The 21,206-nt window shown below is 42.8% G+C and overlaps 1 protein-coding gene across 2 annotated transcripts; it reads right to left on the reverse strand.

Annotated features, from left to right (window-relative positions):
* Positions 1–11: 11 nt before the first annotated feature.
* Positions 12–20,361, reverse strand: usp33 (ubiquitin specific peptidase 33). Of its 2 annotated transcripts, XM_080010624.1 has the most exons (24): positions 20,255–20,361; positions 17,133–17,229; positions 16,221–16,274; positions 16,044–16,106; positions 12,401–12,550; positions 11,953–12,058; positions 11,496–11,565; positions 8,742–8,855; positions 8,488–8,566; positions 7,106–7,553; positions 6,851–6,991; positions 6,554–6,666; positions 6,152–6,324; positions 5,860–5,930; positions 5,727–5,760; positions 5,548–5,593; positions 5,258–5,438; positions 5,025–5,151; positions 4,509–4,678; positions 3,444–3,525; positions 3,125–3,233; positions 2,382–2,484; positions 1,360–1,428; positions 12–1,193 (listed from the first exon to the last, which is right to left on the reverse strand). In XM_080010624.1, the coding sequence occupies exons 2-24, from the start codon at positions 17,214–17,216 to the stop codon at positions 1,036–1,038; spliced, it is 2,745 nt and encodes a 914-aa protein (XP_079866750.1). In that variant the 5' UTR covers positions 17,217–17,229; positions 20,255–20,361; the 3' UTR covers positions 12–1,035. The 2 variants fall into 2 exon arrangements, with proteins under 2 accessions (XP_079866750.1, XP_079866751.1); XM_080010625.1 differs by lacking the exons at positions 11,496–11,565; positions 11,953–12,058; positions 12,401–12,550; ... (2 more) ...; positions 17,133–17,229; positions 20,255–20,361 and adding an exon at positions 10,178–10,206.
* Positions 20,362–21,206: the final 845 nt, after the last annotated feature.

Here is a 21,206-nt window from a genome sequence, read left to right on the forward strand (position 1 = left end):
AACACAATTGATTCATGAACACAATGTTTTAATCTTTTAATGTTGCGAGTCAGCAAAATATGGACATTTCTATTCAAAGATTCCATATTAAATATGGAATAACAGCACAACATTCAATGGTTATCCCTTTTCAGTCAATATGAAGCAACGCTGCCCGTCTGAACATTAATGCCTCATCTGGATCGTGGTGATTACATATGTATTTATGTATTTGATGCTTTCCTCCATCTCTTCAGCGCATTCTCAGTTTGCCCGTGTGATTCGGTGTCGTCTAAACATGCATTGGGAACGCTCTCCGCCTGGCCAGACCTCTTCTACAAAACGAGGCTTTTGATCCACACCGTCAACGACGCCGTTTCGAGTTGAGGGATAAATAAGTTCCCGGGCTCCTGGATGTGCCGTCGAACCGGGAACATTGAAACACAAGCAGACGACGTCAACATGCCGCTCCGCCCGTCCGCAGAGCAGCGCAGCACGACCGCTCCGTTCCCGAGGCGAGCGGCTAATTAGTCTCTGATGAACGGCGTGATTCGCTGATTGGGTAAAGTGTCAGAGTTCGCCTTTGTCGTTGTTCATTTTGGACGATCTTGTTGAACAACAGAAAGGTGCTGTTTATCTACAGCCAGATGCAGCGATTCATCACCGTCAACAAACAAACAAACACACACACACACACACACACGGACAATTAAGCTCATTTGGTCAAGAAAAGAAAAAAAAAAAAAGTAAAAAGAGAAAAACGTGGCATTCAATGGAAACTTCAGCGGCAAATACGCTGAAATGTTTGGTTCTGGAAACATCCCGACATATGAGCCGTACAGTGCTAATAGAAGTGTTGGATCTATATACAGACATGTAGAATGTGACACGCCCTTTTCCACAGGTTTATTCCCTCTACGTCATCAAAGGCTGCTGTACAGTGAAGTCGAGCTCCGTCGCTCCAATGCTTTTGGAACAAGTGCAAAAAAACAAAACAAAAAAAGGCTTCTTATTTCCGGAAGTTTCTTTTTGATATCCCTCCCTCCAGGTTGTTTGCTAGACCGAGCGGGTCTCCACCTCAATCTTCTCCTCCGACTGTGACGATTCCGTCTCCTGGTGACTGACGCTCGGCCGCACCGTCACCACGGGTCCTCCGCCGTGGATGGAGTGGAGGAAGTTCCACGTCTCCTCGGAGATCTGTCCCGAGTCGGCTCCTGTTGAGGGAGTGACCCGCAGACACCGGGGGTGAATGTTGCTGCTGTTTACATTACATTGCGTTTCATACACAACCCGAGACTGTGATCAAATTCATCAACCCCTAAAACCAACGCATATGATCAACTGCACCAGGAAGTGGCAAAAGTGAAAAGGGCACGATACCTTGTTTGAGCGTTAGATGACCATTTTTGTTTATTGCGATCTTCGAGTTGTCGATAGGCCCTGGTGGATCTTCAAAGGGAAAAAGAGATTTTTTCACACCATTGTACTACTTCTAAATGTACAAATACTACTACTACTAAAATAATACTATAATAATACTACTACTATAATAATACTATTATACTACTACTACAATAATACCACTACTACAATAAAATACTCCACCTACTATAATACAACTACTATAATAATACTACTACTATAATACTACTATGTTATTAATAATATAATACTACTACTAATACCATATCATACTAATACTATAATACTACTACTATACTACTACTATAATAATAATAATAATAATACTATACTACTTTTATAATAGTACTAATACTATAATAATACTACAACTATAATAATACTATAATAATACTACTACTATAATACTCCATGTTAAGATTCACACCCTATCAAGCTTGTGTGATACAAAACACTAATTGTCCTCGACCAGTTATTTGTCCCCTGATGTCAAAGCTGTAGTAGTCGTCACATAATCAAAGCGACGTCACAGGCATCCCTGCACTAGATAACCAAAAGAAAAACTGTTGCGGTAGCGGGAAAAAACACAAATGATAGATCTCAGCTCTTGCAGATGTGAAGATAAAAGGCATGAGAGGCGAAGAAATGAGGGCAAGTGAAAGGAACTGGAATACATTTTGACACTTCACTTTGCAGTAGCAGCAAGCAAGCTTGGCACAGGCGACTAGTGCATCCTCTTTGAAGATTAAAAAAAAAAAAAAAAAAAAAAAGAGGGAATCGGAAATTTCCCTATTATTTTATTATTATTATTTTTTAAACAGCACAATTTGATCCATGTGAAAACACCTTTACACATTAAAATATATTTATCCACCAGTTAACCAGATCACGGTGCCTGCATCGACTGTAAGAGTGTACCCTTTTGTGCAAACAATGACACCGAATTATGGGTGGAGAGAGGAGACTTCCTATCCACTCACCATTGTCCTTTCCTTTGACGAAGCCCTCCCACTCCCGAAACCAATGCATGCTGATGCAGTATATGACCACTGGAGACTCCTCCTCCTGAAACGCCTTGTTTAGCTGTAGTGACGGGAGACAAATAGAAAGAAAGGGTCAATGGGGGAGGAGTGAGTGGAGGAGATGAAGGGGGCAGGGGAGAGGTGAGAAGAAATAAGGAGGTATGTGGTTAGAAAAAAAAAGGGTAAAAAGCCTGAGAGATCAATAGAAACTCTGCACTATCAGTCATTGCAATTAGAAATGAGTCCAACTCGCTTTATAAGAAATGTCACTCCTCTCGCAACTTTACATCTCTCAAAAGATGCCATCTCCCAGACACACACACACACACACACACACCCCTGCACTCTATCTACCTCTTTCTAGACCACCATTGTGTGAGGAGGGCGGGCCGTGGAGCCAATCCCTTGCTGCATCTATCCCTATGCATTAATGATGAGGCTTTCATCAGGCTCACACCTCTCACCTCCCGCTGGGGTGAACGCAATCACGGGCAGCCCATCAACTGGTTAAAGAGCCTGGAGAATAGCTCTATACACAGCCACAAGCACTGGCTACACAAAGGCAATTGTTCACACCAATCTCCACCTTGCATAGCAAAAGCTCTATAAGAAAAGCTAGAATGTTATTCTATCCATCTCTCGAACTAATAACTAGCCGGTGGTCTAGCTAGACGGGTTCCTAAAGGGGACGAAAGACGTACCCGGACAAACATGTCAAGCTCCGTCTTGCGTCGTTTTTCCAGCCTCTCGATCTCAGTCTGGCACGTGTGACAGACATACAGGTGGTTGACTGCCGGTCCACCTCCATACCTATTCAGAGCAGTTTACATTTTACCTGGAGTGCTCAGCACCACTAAAATACATTTTAAGTACAACTTTTTAATCACATTTTATGATAAAGAGAACCATGTTATGTAATTTACACTTGTAATGCCAATACTGGATTATGAGAAGAATGATGGCAAAAATCTATCCAGATCCACGTAAGCCTCACACATTTGGCTTTGCTAGCTACTGTACCTGCTGTAAAGATGATCCCACACATTCTGCGGAAGCATCACCACCAGGTCATCAATAACAGCCGCCTTGTTGGGTGGCACACCTGGTAAAAACACATTAAAAACATCCATGCAGGTTTATTTCTATAAACCTGCATTTCCTACCGTTGTACTGAATTAAAGTTGGCAGAAGGTGAAAACACACAAAGCTATCAGTGTACCAAGGCACTGGCGTTAAGAGTGGAATTATGTTGCATATACTATAATCTCTCAATGGCTGCAATGACAAAAAAGTCATTTCAATTACTGCACCTTACGAACCGATGTAAATGTAGTCTTTAATCTGTAAATGTAGTCTTAAATTTAATCTTCAAGGTGCCATAAGACCAATTCCTTCTGATTTTCAATACTATCTCCCTCTCTACAGTACCCCACCCCTGGTAGAACAATACAACTTTATTTGAGTTTGTGATTTGTAGTATTAAGCAGGAATCTAAGTCATTGTTCTGTAGTTGTGTTAAAGAAATGAAAGCAAATTTGTGTCTTTTCATTCAATAAAGACAACTAACATACATACATTTTCTGCTTCAAATTAATTTTGCTTAATTTGCATTTTTTTTGCAATTGATGCATTTGCTCAGGCAGTAATATGGAAGAGGCAATGTAATTTAGCTCTTTGTATCTTAACAGTGTAAAACGTTAATCTCAATGTGTTTTATCATCTTCAACATTGCCAATTTAAAATTCAGGATCCTTGTATAAGGAGCCATGCATGATTTGCACGGTTCCTTGTAGAATCCTTCCCTCTAAGCTATAGGGCGAATGGTTCAGGAAAGAAGAAGTCGGAGAGACCCTTTTGAAGTCCGTATGTGATGCTGGGAAAACTCTACAGCCTTTTTCAAAGAATAAAATCCTCGGCTCAGATCAAAGGCAAAGTGGGTGCTAAGGGAGGGGATGTCTGGCGGTTCTGCCATTTGGGCAAACGATTGTTCGGGAGAGAAGCGGGGCAGAGAAACAGATCCCCCCCAATGAAGGACATCTTGACCCATGAAGGGAGTGTGGAGAGGGTCTTCCTCTGCATTCGTACCTCCGTGTGAGCAGAGGAAGTCGTCATTGGAGATGGGCCCCGGTTCCGCAAAGGTCTTGAACTTGTTGAGCCACTGGCGAGACACGTAGAACTGTAGTAGGCTGGGCTCCATCATGTTCAGCAGGCCTGTTACCCTTCTGCGCTCCTTCAGCGCGTCCTCATTGCTTTTCCTGTTGCAGGGAAGAGCAGTAACAACAGATCAGCAGCAGCTTCTCACACGACATGACTTTGGTCTATCAAGAGAAGTGTTTTTACAACACCTGTCCTGTCAAGGGCAAAGTGTTTTGACCAGATAGCAGCCACCTCTCTTTGCTTGAAGGTGAATCAGTTGTTTAAGTGGGCGTGTACATTATGAGTGATCCGAATAAATTGCCTCCACTGTCAGTTGCATACGATTTCATGATACCCCCTCAAGCCCCTGAATATTTTCTTAACCATTCAGCCGCTTAAACAACTCTGCAATACTGTTACTGTTAATATTTTGTGATGGATATGTACGTAGAGCGGCAGGCATACTTGTAGAACAGAACGTAGGCCTCAGCGTTCTGGACACAAGACTCTGAAACTTCGGTCACACTTTGGTCATCAAACTCATACCACAGGTTGTTGAGGTCATTTCGGCAGTAGGCTATGTAGTGTCCACCTGAGTTCAAGCAAAGGGAAAGCAGTTAAGACCACCATCCTTCGAGAGGATGTCCGATGCAATGAATATTTCCTCATGTCCTGTGCCATCGGCCGTGCCCACTCACTGCTAGCCGTGCCGTGATGACAGATGACAGACAGCAGGTCATAGGTGGTGGTCTGAGCGCTGCTGTCTTTGGCCAGGAAAGGCTGCAGGTCCAATCCCTCGAGGGGGAAGGACACATGGGTTCCTATCTTGGTGGAGAACATCAGCTCATGTCTGAAACGCTTTAAGTGAACGCACAGGATCTGAAGAAAGAGAAAAATGGAGCTTTTCAATTTCACTGCAATAAAGACAAGCTATTTCTTTGTGGTTTGTGTCTTGCAATGTGAGAAGCAATTTGAATTCCTGGTATACCTCTGGCAAGCTCTGAACTTTGCAAAATTTGACACCATTTCGTAATCTGAAAGGGAAAAAAGAAAATCAATCAGACCGATGTTTTGGCAGGTATTGGTATTTGTTCAGTTCATCTTAATAGATTCCATATTAAAGATAAAAAAGGAAAAAAAAAAAAAAAAAAAAAAAAAGGTACTCACTTCTTGCATTTTTCACAGCTGTACATATTGTCTCCTGCAACACACAGAACACTCTGTTAAGTATTGTTTGGTTCCGATTTGTAAACAGACAATATTGGCAGATGGAAGGACAACGCGAGAACAACTTGGTTACCTTTCAGCTCATCTCTGGCAAAGAAAGCTGCCAGACAATCCTGCAACGTAACCACGGGACCCCAGAACCAACTAGAAGATAATAAAATAAAGACTCAGGATCTACATTGGGCGTTGCCATTATTTGGTTAATCTGCCTGTATGTATAGCTAGAATTGTCAGCGGAGTACTGTATAGCTATTTACACTGTCAGTTTACGTAAATGTAATTCAACAACATGAATATTGCACAAATGTATGTTGTTGATGTACTTAAATATATATATAAACAACATAAATATTTTATGAGTGTACCTCTTAATGTATTCCATGACAAAAGAAATCCAGCCCTGTGGTGCATAAGCCTCCCCACAGGAGCCGGCTTTGACCAGAGCAGTCTGGTGGGTGGAGGAGTGAAGCTTGGCCAGGTCCTCCTTCCCCGGGATGGGCAGCGAGATGTCCTGGAAGTTCTCCAGTGTCACAGACACCTGGGGTTCACAGCAGACACAAACAGAAGTCTTTTAAAATGACATGTACTATAGAGACATTACAACAGCACCTATTATCGGTAGGAATCAAATGATTGATTCATCTTTCAGTTTTTTGTTTACATTCCCAGACAGAGAAACTGCATACATGTTGGTCTTTGTTTGAAGCTGAGCACAGAGTTTGAAAATAACTTTCTCCTTCATAAACGTTGTCAACATCAACACTCACCCGATCGCAGGTGAGGCACTGGACTGAGCTGACGATGGTTCCATCGAAGACATCTGAAATGACGCTGCGGTATTTCTTCTGACGCATGTTCTTTGGTGGACTAAATGTGGTCACTGTTGTTGAAAAGCAAAAATAATTAAAAGAAAATGTATTTATTAATCTCAGAGTGTGTCAGTTTATTGAGGACACAGCCGCCTAAATGTATCCATGAACTTTAAGGCTTTAAAGCTGTATATGACTAATTTTGAAGATCATTCTGAAGTTCTTATTTGCTTCATAGCCAAGTTCCAATGGTACCTTTCTTGTGAGCGGAGCTGAGGTTTGGCCACCCAGAGGCAGCTTTAGGAGGGCTACTGGACATTTTGGGAAGGTGTCCTTCCATTTGGAGTGGACTCTGTGGTCTGGTGATGCTGGACACCTGGATGTCTGGGAAAGAATCTGGCAGAGAGCCAAAGTCAGAGTTACATATAGTACAGATACTAAAATGCCTTTGCTTGATGCCATACAGTTTATTTTCTGTGAGTCTAAAAGTTTATTCTTCTCCACAATTACCTGTATTCTTGCCTTGCACCTTGAGGGCTCCCTGGCTGCTGATAATGGCCTCATTGGTGGTGTCAACGTCTTTGTCCAGATCCGCTCCAACTCCCCCACCAATGTCACCACTGCCAGTAATGCCAGAGCGGTACAAGTCGTTGATCATGTTCTTCTCCTTCTGCCACTCTCTGTTGGCCTGGATCTCGTCTCGCTCAGGAATTAGCATCTCGGCCTCGTTGCCGTCATCCATCGGCCGCCCGTCGCCCCCACCCTGCACCTCGTTATTAGCGTGATCGCTGCTGCCACACGACTCGCACGACTGGAAATCATTGTCTGATTGGCCGTGTAAGTCTTCGGGGACATCGTCCACTGTGATATCGTTTGATTGGTCACTGGGCTCCGGCTGTAGCTCTTTGAGCTCCTCATGGAGCTGGTCCATCAAGCAGCGCAGGAACTCCTGGGAGTCCTGAAGCCAATGAGGGGACAACCACAACAAAATAAACTTTTGATTATAGATAGGAAATGTTGAATCCACTAGAAAGTTTGTCAGCTTTCACAGCAATTAACTAGACATCAATTCCCAAGTCTTTAATTTGAAAATATCCATTATTGCAATTTAATAGTCATAATTGGTGGTAACATTTTTGAATCCTCCAGCCCTAATGGATGTTGGACAAACACTGAATTCTTTCCTGTGGCAAAAGATATCCACTTTGCATTACCATTTATACAAATTTTGCATCCTCCAATCCCAAACCAACTGTGTATGAACGTGCAATCAAAAGTGACGAATCTCAGCCATCTGGTTTCCTCACACTGAACAAAGTTACTCCTCCCTCTGAGAACCTTGAATGTTCCTGAAGACATTAATTGTGAGGCAGTGCAACCCAGCACAGTGTGATAAATGAATGTTACCCGGCTAAGTCCTCTGAACAAACAGCAGCAAGCCAAACTAACTTAATAAGTTGCTATTCAGCCTTGAAATGCTTGATTTAGAAGACAGGAGTAAAGGCGCTTGAACACTTCCAATTGTGCATTCCAATGCGTAATACATAAAACATTACTCTCAATACTAAGCTGTGATCAATAAACATAATGGTAAATGGACTGCATCTTATATAACGCTTTTCCAATCTTGCGACCACTCAAGGTGCTTTACAATACGTGCCTCACATTCACCCATTCACACACACACACATTCGTACATTGATGGCGGCGGCGGAAACTGTGCAAGGCGCACACCTTCTCAACGAGAGCAATTAGGGGTTCAGTGTCTTGCTCAAGGACACTTTGGCACGCTGCCGGGGAGGAGGGATCGAAGCTGGAACCCTCTGATTACTAGACGACCCGCTCTACCTCCTGCGCCATGCCACCCCAAATAATAAATAAAAAATAAATACCTGTTGAGAATATCCTCTGAACATGGGGTTGACCGTCTTGATCCCCTGGAACAGGGTGGTTGGCACCACATAGGAAGGTCTACGACACAAAAAAACATTATCATCCACACACTAATAAGCCTTACAGCAGTTTCTCATGTAAAGTATCTCCGGAATCAGTCATTAATACTAGCCAGAAGGTCAACAGTTCGGTGTTCATTTGTAGATTAAAAAAATAAAAAAATAATGCATGAGTAAGTAAGCGAGAGATTGACCTGTTCTTGTGCCAGAGGTCTGACACTAGTTTCTGGTAGCTTTTGCAGAGGGCAGGCTTCTTGTCAGTCCTCACAAGGCCGCCACACTCAAGGAAGAATTGTGTCAAGGGTGGGCTGTACCAAAGAGATACAATTTTATATTTTACAATCTGGAAACCTGGACAGTCTGACAGCAAAACAATCCAGAATGCTTTTCAGAAGTCATAATAACCAGCGTGTAACTGAACAGAAAATTGTCTATTTCACATTCACGGCCTCTTAATTTACTTGAAACTACATCTAACACTACTTCTGCTTCTTGTTTATAGTTAGTGGAACAAAAGCCCATGAGCCGGCTGAAGCAAGTGTGAAAGGACATGGAGAACAGCTGACACAACAATCCACCGCTGGACAAAGATCATAGCATTTTCAGAAGGGTCACAACCGTCTCTCGCACGTCATCGAACCGAAATGGAGTCGGTGGGGAAAAATGAAAAATGCAAAGGAAACACAGTGTCAAATTCTCCCTTAAGCCAACCAAAGAGGCACACACATGAACAGAAATCAAAGGAAAGTTAAGGGGGAAAAAAAAGTCTGCAGAATTTTCAATTCGCAAACTTGCAACTCAGTCAATTCTATTTATGGCGCTTTGATTTAGATTGCAAATTTTGACCCACATCTCTTTTTTTTTTTATATATCGTACATCCAGGCTGTGTAACATCTAGTCCACCATATACACCGATCAGCAACAAAATTAAAAACAGTGACATGTGAAGTGAAAAATATTGCAAATTGCATTCCAGTGGCACCTGTCAAGGGGTGGGATATATTAGGCAGCAAGTGAACGGTCAGTTCTTGAAGTTGATGTGTTGGAAGCAGGAAAAATGGGCAAGCGTAAGGATTTGGGCAATTTTGAGAAGGGCCAAATTGTGATGACAAGACGACAAGGTCTTGTGGGGTGTTCCCGGTATGCAGTGGTTAGTACTTTCCAAAAGTGGTCCAAGGAAGGACAACCGGTGAACTGGTGATAGGGTCATGGGCGCTAGGGCTGAGCAATTTGGGAAAATAATCAAATAGTGATATTTTTAGACCAATATTGGTATTGCAATTAGTATGCAATTTTTAATGCTCCTTATCTTCTATATTATTCACTAAACAAGCAAAAAATTATTCTACAGTATGACCAACACAAAAATGGATACAGTCAACATAGAAACTGCTCATTCCGGTAGGTGAGGCCTACGTGTTGATGAAATGATATGCATGAATTGACTATCTTTGATATGAACATATCTTTATTTAACTATTGAATTGTAAAAAGAAAAACCTTCAATCACAGTACAATATTGCCTTATTGATTTAACTTGAAGCCTTGTAATTGTTATATTCTGAAGACAAAACATTGAAAAGTAACAAAAAATAAAATGATGCTATGAGGCACATCGCCGGCACTCACATCATCGATACCATCGGAGAGGGAGACAGGTGCGCAAAATGTGCCCCGATCGCTGGCTCTCCGTGCATCCCCCCTGGGATGGCGCACCAGGCATCCACCTATCCCGCCTATAGGAAGTGCCAGCCCTGGACAACCCTATTGGTTAGTGTAGTGGATGGGATGGCTTGAGCAGCCACACCTGATGCTTGTTAGCCAAACCAACAAGTGGTGTGGCTGCTCGAGCCATCCCATCCACCACAGTCAGATTGTGAGAAGAGCTACTGTAGCAAAAATTGCTGAAAAAGGTGATGCTGCTATGATAGAAAGGTGTCAGAACACACAGTGCATTGCAGCTTGCTGCGTATGGGGCTGCATAGCCGCAGACAGGTTAGAGCACCTACAACGGGCGTGTGAGCGTCAGAACTGGACCATGGAGAAATGGAAGAAGGTGGTCTGGTCTGATGAATCATGTTTTCATTACATCATGTGGATAGTCGGGTGCGTGTGCGTGGTTTACCTGGGGAAGAAATGAGACCAGGATGCACTATGGGAAGAAGGCAAGGCGGTGGAGGCAGTGTGATGCTCTGGACAATGTTCTGCTGGGAAACCTTGGGTCCTGGTGTTCATGTGGATGTTACTTTAACACGTACCACCTACCTAAACATTGTTGCAGATCAAGTACACCCCTTCATGGCAACGGTACTCCTTGATTGCAGTGGCCTCTTTCAGCAGGATAATGACCCTGCCACACTGCAAAAATTGTTCAGGAATGGTTTGAGGAACATGACAAAGAGTTCAAGGTGATGACTTGGCCTTCAAATTCCTGAGATCTCAATCCGATGGAGCATCTGTGGGCTGTGCTGGAACAATAAGCCCGATCCATGGAGACCCCACCTCACAACTTACAGGACTTAAAGGATCTGCTGCTAACGTCTTGGTGCCAGATACCACAGGCACCTTCAGAGGTCTTGTGGAGTCCATGCCTCGATGGGTCAGAGCTGTTTTGGCAACACGAGGGGGATCTACACAGTATTAGGCAGGTGGTTTTAATATTGTGGCTGATCGGAGTATATCAAATGGTATGTGGAGTGTGTGTGAACGTCCAGTCATAAAGAATTCAACGGGAGGAAAGTCAATCCTGTATCCAATACAAAGTAAAAAGACGAGAACAAAAACTGTGAAAACAACAAGTGGAGAAAGCTGCTTTCAAGCTAGGGGGGATGGGGTGGAGATGAAATAAATAAATAGGGAGAATGCACGGGAGTACAATTGGAAAGAAGACCCTACAGGGAAATGCGAAAAGGCCACTTCCGCCGGAAGGGGAGCAAAAACGTCTCACCAGTTGGACAGGGCCTGGAGGGCAGAGTTCATGTAGCAGGTGTTGCCGATGTTCTTCAGACCCGTTAAGCCTGGTAAAATGAAAGCCAAAAACGTCAAAATAGTAGAATCAATCTAATAGTCAGAATCAGCAGTCACTAATACAATCATTAATATTAGCAGTGACTAAATTCTAATAGGATATTATAATCATATCTAGCTGCCAGTTAAATAGCAATTTTTGACGGCTTCTTTCTAAGAACACGTGATTGATGAGGAACCCCTGCAAATACAATATCTTGATGTTATATGTTTGGAAAGATTGGGCATTACATTATCTGAAGCAGCGGTTTTACAAAACATAAGCTGTCAGTACAAATCTATGATAAAATTTACAAAACAAAAACTCATAATTATTACACAAGCGCCAAATAGCAATTTTGTGAAATTGTTAATCTAGGACTACGGTTGCTGCTGACCTCTGGTCCGCAGCTCGTCCTCTTCCTCTGTTTCCATGTCCAGGTCCTCGCAGCCATTAGAGGGCACCCTCAGAGAGGTCGGGCTCCCAGGGGCCCGGCTGTGATCCTGGGAAGTGAAAAGGGAAACCCCGCACATCTTATCGGAAATGTCATTTAAGTAATTGCTGGGGTAATAATTAATTCGGGCGAGACAAACTGAAACGCTGCTTGTACATTACTCTTCACGTTTAGAAAGAGTAAATTGTTATATAACAAAGCTGTTGTAAATACTATAAAAAGCCTGTTAATATTTACCTTATTTATTAACTTTTATTTTATTTCCTTCATATATATATATATATATAATTTTTCTTTTATATTTAATCAACAACCAAAACAAATAAATATAACTAAACAATAGCTGAGAACAAGGGCAGGCATTGGCCACCTTGAGACAATCCCTGGTTACCTGACCGGTGCTCTGCAGAGAGGGGAGCGGCTTGCTGCTGGCCAGGGGGGAGCTCGGGCCTAGTTTCCGCTCCAGGAACACCTCCTTGCCACAGGCGTAGCACCAGACCCGCAGTGTCGTCAGGTTGACAATAAGGTTGTGCCGCGTCTCCTACACACGCACAGGGCGCAATGAGTGATTACAGATCAGAATATGGAATTGTTATTTATTATTATTATTATTATTGATAGTTTATTCATCCCCAGAGGGAAATTGCAGTGTCAGCAACAGCTTACATAGAGAAATAGGCAATAATAATGATAAAGCAATGAAATGAAAAAATTGAATGGCAGTTAACAGTACACTGTACACAATAAAATATGCCTAGATACATTAAACTTAATGATAAACACCAAAATATACAATCTAAAAAATTACAGAAAAACAATAAATATATACATATTAAAAAAAAAATGCACATAAAAAATACACTTCAAAAAATATATATTTTAAAAAAATCGAATCATAAAGGATAAACAAAAAGGATCAAATCATGTAATGATCCCGGAGAAAGCCTCTGCGTGAATGCTCCCCAGAATAGAAGGGAGCTGCCCCCTTCTCAGGGCGGGGTTCCTCCAATATCTGAACTGAACTAAGCCGAACCAAAGAAAGAGAGAAAGCCCGTTTCAGAATGATCTGAAAACGGGGTTTACAGTGATTTTTTTCTTTTTGAGGATTTCTCCAGACGGGGAGAAAAGCACCGGGCGCAGTTAGAGTAGCGACGCAGAATACCGGTCCCTATATAGCGCATTTTGAATTGCATTTTACAGGTCATTAAATTAGCAAAATAAAAGTACAAAAGTCAACCAAAGAAAATCGCCTAAAATAAACAACTGCCGATTGACTCAGTCAATTGCTGGTTGCTGATATATTTGCCCAATCCCTAAAGCCTGAATATTTGAAATCATCAATACTGATTTTCTGCGCTATTGGGTAGCAGCTTCGCTTCCCCGCTCTCTCTTCTCTCTGACAGCGAGTTGACAGACACGCACTGCTGCAGCGCCCACATAGCCCCCTTCCTCTCACTCACTCGCTCACTCGCTGTTTTCATTGTCTCATTTGCTCTGGTTTGTTATGATGTTAGCTCATTAAAGATGGCAAGTGCAGAGCCTCCGCGGTCGGTTTTGAAGGAAAACAGCAGGAGTGCTGTTTGAAAGTGCTTCCATTTGAGGCAAAACGTAAATCTCAGAAAATTGGAGTGGAGTTTTTTTTGTTCTCCTCCGGACAGCGCTATGCCGTGTGTGCATTCCCGTGGTGGTTTTCCTGTGTTTTTTATTTTTAGATTTATTTATTTTTGTGTTTCCTAACTTGTATAAAACATTTTTTTTTTTAACACAACTGAGTTAAGGGACTGCCCCGTGTGTTCCTACTGTCCGACTGTATTTCCCGACCAGACATCCATATGACTGTCTATATTTTTATTTATTTTTCATTCATACATTGTCTTTTACAAAGTTTAATTTTTTGATTATGCAGACAATAACATTAGTGTTAAATTAATGTTCATTTAAGTTCAGCAATCGTGCCTTATTTGTTATTATTATTAAATTGTTATATTTTATCAGATGCAAAAAAAACATGATATCGGCATTATATATCGGCCACCCACTCTCTAAAAAACGGCATTGGCCACTGAAAAACCCATATCGCTCCCTTGTAATGAAGAGTAAGCACACATCGTTGTATCATGCAACAACAAACCAGAAATTCACATATGGAAGTTGTGCAATTAGTGGAAATGTTTTTTTTCCATGCAACTGATAAGCTATTATTTTGGAATGTATTCAATGGCGTTGTCCATCCTTTGGCTAAACTGAAGGGTTGGCACGGTGGCGTATCTTGGATATGAGGCTGTCAGAGACATATTACTATTTTGTGGCACAAAGAACTCTTTAGGTGTGGTGGGGATATGGAGAAGGGGATGGGGATTGGGATAGGGCGGGTGTGGGCACATTGAGCCCTATCAAGGCAGCAGGGCCGCTCCTATCTCAAGCTATGTGTCTAGGATTACAAGAAGAGGATAAGAGGGGAGAGTAAGAGTAGGAGGAGGAGTGCGGCAGGGTTCCAAAGCAGCAGAGTCCCACTGACCCACTACTGTTCCCCCACTACTGTTCCCGCAGACGCCAGCAGGCTGACAGCAGACAGAACGTAAGCAGTGGCAGCAGACCAGCTCACCATGCATTATTCATCCCAGGCTGCGTAAGACCTTGAGGATCTATTCTGTCAGCCAACGTTGGGGATTAGGCGACTGGTTCCATAACTCAAGGAATTTTCAATGGATATGGGTGTGCATGATCGAAAAACTAATGTGATTTCCAGGAAGACCAGTTTGATATTCACCCTAAAGGCTTGCTACGGCTACACATAGTTACTTCCGCAAATCAAACACACAAAATGCTGCGTTTCACAACGTATATTGTGCTTGCAATATTCAAGCCGTGAGAGAAAGAGAGAGAGAGAGAGAGAGAGCGAGAGAGAGAGAGAGAGAGAGAGAGAGAGAGAGTCCAAAAATAATCATATTTCCACTCCTGACCTCCTGACATCTGACCCGTTGAGAACTTACCCCGCTGAGGGAAGTACATTTCGAGCAGGCAGGAGAAAACAAAGACAGACATGTTTCCCTCATTTTGATGACAACGGTTCCTCAAGTCGAGGAACGACAGCTCCCTGAGAAACAAGGGAGACTAAAGACTTCTCCATCTGATAAAGACGATTAACCTTAAGAGGACAAGGCAAGCCCTCCTTCGCTCTCCAGGTTAAAAGGCTGTGATACGGTCTGCTCGCAGTCTGGCTAGGTTGAGCACTATCCACCATATCTCCCACTGATATGATCCGCCGTGCTCTTCCTCATTACACAGTTGGAGAGATTAAAATGCACTCCCGCCCCTCAGGGCCCCCTGGTGCACTAATTAAACATGGCCTCTTTATTTCAAAGATGGCGGAAGATCCTCCTGAATATCACAAAGCAAGGCGAGGCTGGAGAGATGCGTATCACAGGTGTCTGAAAGTAAGATGCAAAAATTGAGGCTCGTTCTGGCCGTTTCAATTTCGATTCGAATGGGCCGTGATTTTAGACGTGACCAAAATTTTCTCTTATGAACTCAAATGAACACTGGAAGTCTTCTGCATGAGTGGGCTCTTCCTTTGCAAATGTTTGAGCGGCTGTGTGGATATACGTTTGCATATATTTTATCTTCTCCCTCTCTCCCAACCCCTTCTTCCCTACCCCTGCAAAACCGATGGAGAAGCCTTTGTCAACAATGTTAATCACATAGAGCCGAAGTGAAGGATCGAGCACAGCGGAAAGGGGTTGTTGAAACTGTATCCATGTGGGCTATCGAGTCCTAGCTAGTCTTCCCCTATCTCCCAGAGGAATCATCATTAATTATAGATGATCCAGTTCTACATACACATCACATTTGCGGCATGCTCATAAAAAGCTAAAACCGATTATCTGTTTCACTCCCTATGATTCTCAAACCCCTTACTCCCTTTCTAGGTTATTTCCCTTTCATTCCAACTTCTCATCCACACAAAAAAAAAAATCTTGAGACATCGAAGTTCCCCATCAGAATGAACACTGCTGAGGGCCAAGGACACTTACCTGTGAGTGGACGGTGCTGTGGTCTTCGTGAGATTCCCCGCAGCCGACATAGGCACAGCCGTTCTGTTTAGAAACACAGAGCAATAGAGCGGTGTTACAAACAAAAAAAATAACTTTTGTTTTTGCTGGTGTTGAACTTCCCGATCTGTTCTCTCAGCAGCTGAAAAGTAATCTCACCTCCAGACACGCCCATAGATTTGGTCCTCCGACTTTGCAGTCTTGGCACTGGCCCTGGGGGAACACAAACACACTTCGGTAAGTAATCATATCCACATAGCCCTATGCTATGAGTAGCGGCAGAATGGTAAATTAGGCAGCAGCAGCAGCAGCAATGCAATATCATGACCTTATAGGAAAGTCTGTAAGGTCTATTCATACGAGGGCTAGTTATTGGGCAGAATATCACGATTTGATTCAATGAGGACTCATTCGGATATTGAAGATCAATATATTTACAATTTGTACATAATGAGAATAGCTACCAGAACAAGAAATTTTAACAATACAATGAAATCTCATCGAGTATGAATCTTTTCTCATCATACAGTAGGTGGATGGTGGGCGCAGGGCTCATTTTGGCATTACAAAATAAAATTCAAGGACTTTCACGTAATCCTTTAAGCAGTATTTTTGAAATATCCAAGGACTTCACGCAAAACAAATATAATCAATTTTCAATGTAAACTTTATTAATTAACATAGAATATAATCTTAATCTCAATGTAAAGTATTTATATTAGTATATCTATTATATTTATTATAAATATCATTGTCATCGACTAGTATAAGTGTCTTTTTCCAATTCCAACCAAGCTAGACTAAATTGACATTTCCTTGGCATAATTTCCCTGCAATAATGTTCTATGTCGTAAAAGGGATTTTGTAAATCTTTTTATTACGTTAAGATGTGAGTAACAATATCACAGGTTTTCAATGATCGTGTTTTTCTTCAACGACTTTTCAAGCACTTGAGCACAAAGGGGGCTATTTTCAAGTCATTCCTTTTAATTAGATTTCTGAGGACAAGATTCGAGAACTTCAAGCACCTCAAGGATCAGGTAAGAACCCTGTGGGTGAGGGGAGACTTACATGGGACTTTTGGATGAGTTCGTCCTTGGTGATCTCCCCAACGCACTCCAGGTGAGGGCAGTCGCTGTCAGAAGGCGACAGCATGGCTCACCTGATTCTGCGAAACGACCACAGAACCCATAGAGGATGAGAGAGAGTAGCTATGAACTGAGACAGCACATCTGGTTGAAAAGGTGTGAGATTAACTTGCTCATTATGGAGCAATTAGGCATCGGTGAAATCAGTTATTCTCATTCTAGGAACCTCAATATAATATGCAACAGGCAACGGATACCATTTCACCAGGACTTTGTCCCTGGGACACTCTGAGAAGATTGGCATCAGATGCCTGTATTTACTATAGTTAGGGAGATAACAATGGAACTACGATCAAAACAGTCATTATTGTCCATTCTTTAATGGTGCTTATGTCTGGTAAATTAAATACTGGTGATGTTTAACTAGTAACTATTTGGCTAGGGACCCCCTGGAACCTCTTGAAGGACCCCCTAGGGGTCTCCTGATCCCACATTGAAAACCATTGCTCTATATGATGTAATGAAGCTACGTGAAAAACACAGAACCAAATAAGCAGATTCTACGTCACACATCTAGATCCAGTCTGACAGAATACAAGACCAATGCGATGCCTGCACCATGAAATACCCTCATCCGATCTCATACCACAAGGCTCCGCAACTGGTTTTTCCGTATGTCTGCGCGCGGACAACCTCCTGTCCTTATCAACACAACGTTTCCCTCAGCAGAACACCGCACCTCAGTTGATGTCTGAACACATTATGCGGAGCCAGCAGTAACTGGTCGGTACAGGCGCGGTACAAAGTGAGGTTTATCTTCAATTCCAAATTTGCGGCCCGACTCTCTGATTTTTACACATGGGCGTGGTGATCTGTGATAACAGATCAGTCTCTTAAAATCACACGCTTGCTCGGGCCAATCTCACTTTCTCGATTGGTGAATTCAAGGGGTTATCTTTACAGTCGGCAGAGAGATGTCAGAGGGAGAGAGAGTGTGATTGGCGCGGGGACCCAAGGCTGTAGGATACAAAGACAACACAGAGGGAACTAGATGTCATCAGATTTAGAGTGGTGCAGTGGCTCATTCTCTGCCCATATAAAAAAAAAAAAAGAAAAACAATAGCTGTCGGCAGGACATGCAAGCCCCAGAACTAAGTTAGGGCAAGTGGCCACTTATTATCGCTTATCAGGAATAGTCGAATGAGAGCTGCCAAGCTCACACTTGGTCTTAGAGAGCCGATTAGAGGGTGGAGGACTCGCTGGTGGGTGGAAAGACAATCATTTTAATGAGGGTCGAGGGCTGGGTATTGTCTGACATTGTTCTAAACTGATACATTGACTATGATTCTAACTGAATACAGAATGCAGCAATACCTGATACTATTAACGCAATACCATAAAAGCCAAATTTCGACACTGGCCCTATGTGGGTCTACCCATCAAGGGAGCTTTATCCAATGGATTTGATGAGCTATGAAATTAAACGCGGCTTTATCACAGATAGTAGGTCATAATTTGTTATATTTTTAATTGTACATTGAATTCAAAACTTACAACAGACCTTCATTGCACATCATTTTATACACTTTGTCTAGCTACAGAAAACTAAGTCATGAGGAACATCTTCTCTCTGATATTGATGATTATATGAAAGCAGCTTTTTCTTCAAGCTGGAATGGAAGGCCTTTAAGCATGAAACTTTCAATGGAACAACGGCGACATAGATCCTGCCCCTCAGTGAGCGATATGTCTACCAGGGGGCCACAATGACGATGGCCTATGGTTTAGTTGACATCTCCCCTGCATGCCATGGTACCCACACTATCTTCTCTAAGCCTAGGCTAGTACAGCATTGATTTGGAGCATCTATAACACAACCCGATACAATGTCAGTAACCATACATTCACATTGGATATCACTACTGCATTTAACATGGACGGACTAAATATTTAGAGTTTGATAATGAAGAAAACTAAGGCTAAGTTGGGAACAGAGAAAAGAGACTTGATTACATGTCAAATCCTGTGCAATTCAGCGAGCCTGTTTCTTCCGCTCAACAAAGCTATCTGTAAAAAGCTCTACAAGCTGGTTCATTACTTTACAAAACACATATTATCACAACTCTTACATCTTAAATGAACACACACACACACACACACACACGGTATATGATATAACTCTACACCTAAGAGATTAGAGATCGTAGTAGCAATCACAACTCAAAGTTGGATGCTACTATGCTTATCTTTGGAGACATCCATCTATGAGACGGACAGAGCAGTGTTACGGCTGCTCACGTCAAAACAATAGGCAATAATAATAAATGAATAAAAAAAACAAATATATAAGAAATTGTTAATATATAATTATCCTAAAAATGTACAGTAAACCTAATAATTAACAAAAATTGTTGAAAATTCGGAATTTGGCAACATACAATAAATGTAGATATTAACAATAGACCCCCCCCATATGCATGTATATATATATATATATATATATATATATATATATAAGACAAAATCTGTACATATACTGTGTGTGCTAGGGTAGAAAACAAAGCAGTTATAGCAAGTATCAGCCTGTCACACGGTGACAACAGTGTGATAACTGTTCATACCATTGACCAGCAGCACAGCCGGCCACAGGCTGCTAGTTACAGTGATAGCTGTAGTTCACAATGGACCAGTCAGCGATTATGTCAAACGGAAAGGTTGACGGGGTTGAGTGACTTGCTGTTAAGACACGAAGTTAACAGGAATAACGCCGCCGTGGCTCTGCGGCGCTTTCCGCTGTCAGTGAGCTGTCAAACCAGGCGCTGACAGCGTCACACGCCGACGTCGTTCAGCGATGACATAGCGGGAGCGGTGGTAATAATCTGCCGCCCGGTTCATGTTTAAACGCTCTGAGAAAATAACAAAAGCCAGCACATATGAGAAGGTTTAAATGAACCGGTGCTACATTCAGCCACTAGATGAGTTAGATAACCGGCTAACGATGACCACGGGTGTTGCTAACAAGCCACCTTTAGCTTTAGCTATTAGCTTGATAGACCGCAGCTTTCAACCACACGGCCATAACATGGCCTGAGCGTCGACCCTTACCTGCGGCGTTGTCGGAAAACGACAGGTTCTGTGTAAAAAAAAAAAATATATATATATAACAACCAAGAAGTAAATCGGACGTGTCTGTAGATTCACATTTCAGAGAGCGACCCTCTACAGCGGCCGTTGGCTTCGCTGGACTTCCAGGTGGCGCCTCCGCCTGACCCCGCCCACTTCCGCTTGAACAAAACACTGGCTCCGACCTCTGTAACGCTGCGTTCCATTCGAGTCTCAACTCGGAAAGCTCCGACGTCCCACCTTTGGGGGGGGGAAAACGCGAAGGCACGGCCAAGTCGGAGTTCCGAGTCGGAATTTCGGGGCAGGTCGCCCCGGGCCGAGTCGGTCGACGTGACAGACCCGACGTCACAGCCACATGACTCGACAATGCCTTTTTCTTGGTCTGACAACGCGTCGAACTCGGACCCGGGCCGCGCCGAGAGGCAGTAGAGCACGTGTAGCGCAGGAGTGGGGACCCGCCGACTCAGAGCCACCGATTTCCGATTGTTAATGGAACGCAGCATTGAAACGCATTTATCGTTTGCCCTTTTCTTGTGGCCTTGCTCTGCGAGAACACTGTTCATTAACGGGCACCGCAAAGATAAATACAACATCTATTCCAATAAAATACTGTCGCGTTTCACCGATGAATGTCGTCATTGATGACGGGGGAAAAAAAAAAAAAAAGAATGACACTGTTTCGGCTCCTGAATATTCTGAAGTTTGCATGGTCGTGTTGTGTATTAAAAGAAAACGCAGAGGGGGGGGGGGGGGTTAATCCTTTGTAAATATCCAGGCTCGAAGGGGCCAAAAACGGCTCCTGGAAGGACCATAGTCCCCAGCGCCGCCTACTGTCGATATGATCCCCGCGACAGCCCTGGTGTTATTAGTTAAAAAAACATCTAAAGAGTCAAGGTTTCCACTGACACAACGTACAACATTATTTCTTGTTGTT

This window comes from Zeus faber, assembly GCF_960531495.2.
Source record: "Zeus faber genome assembly, chromosome: 12".
NCBI lineage: Eukaryota > Metazoa > Chordata > Actinopteri > Zeiformes > Zeidae > Zeus > Zeus faber.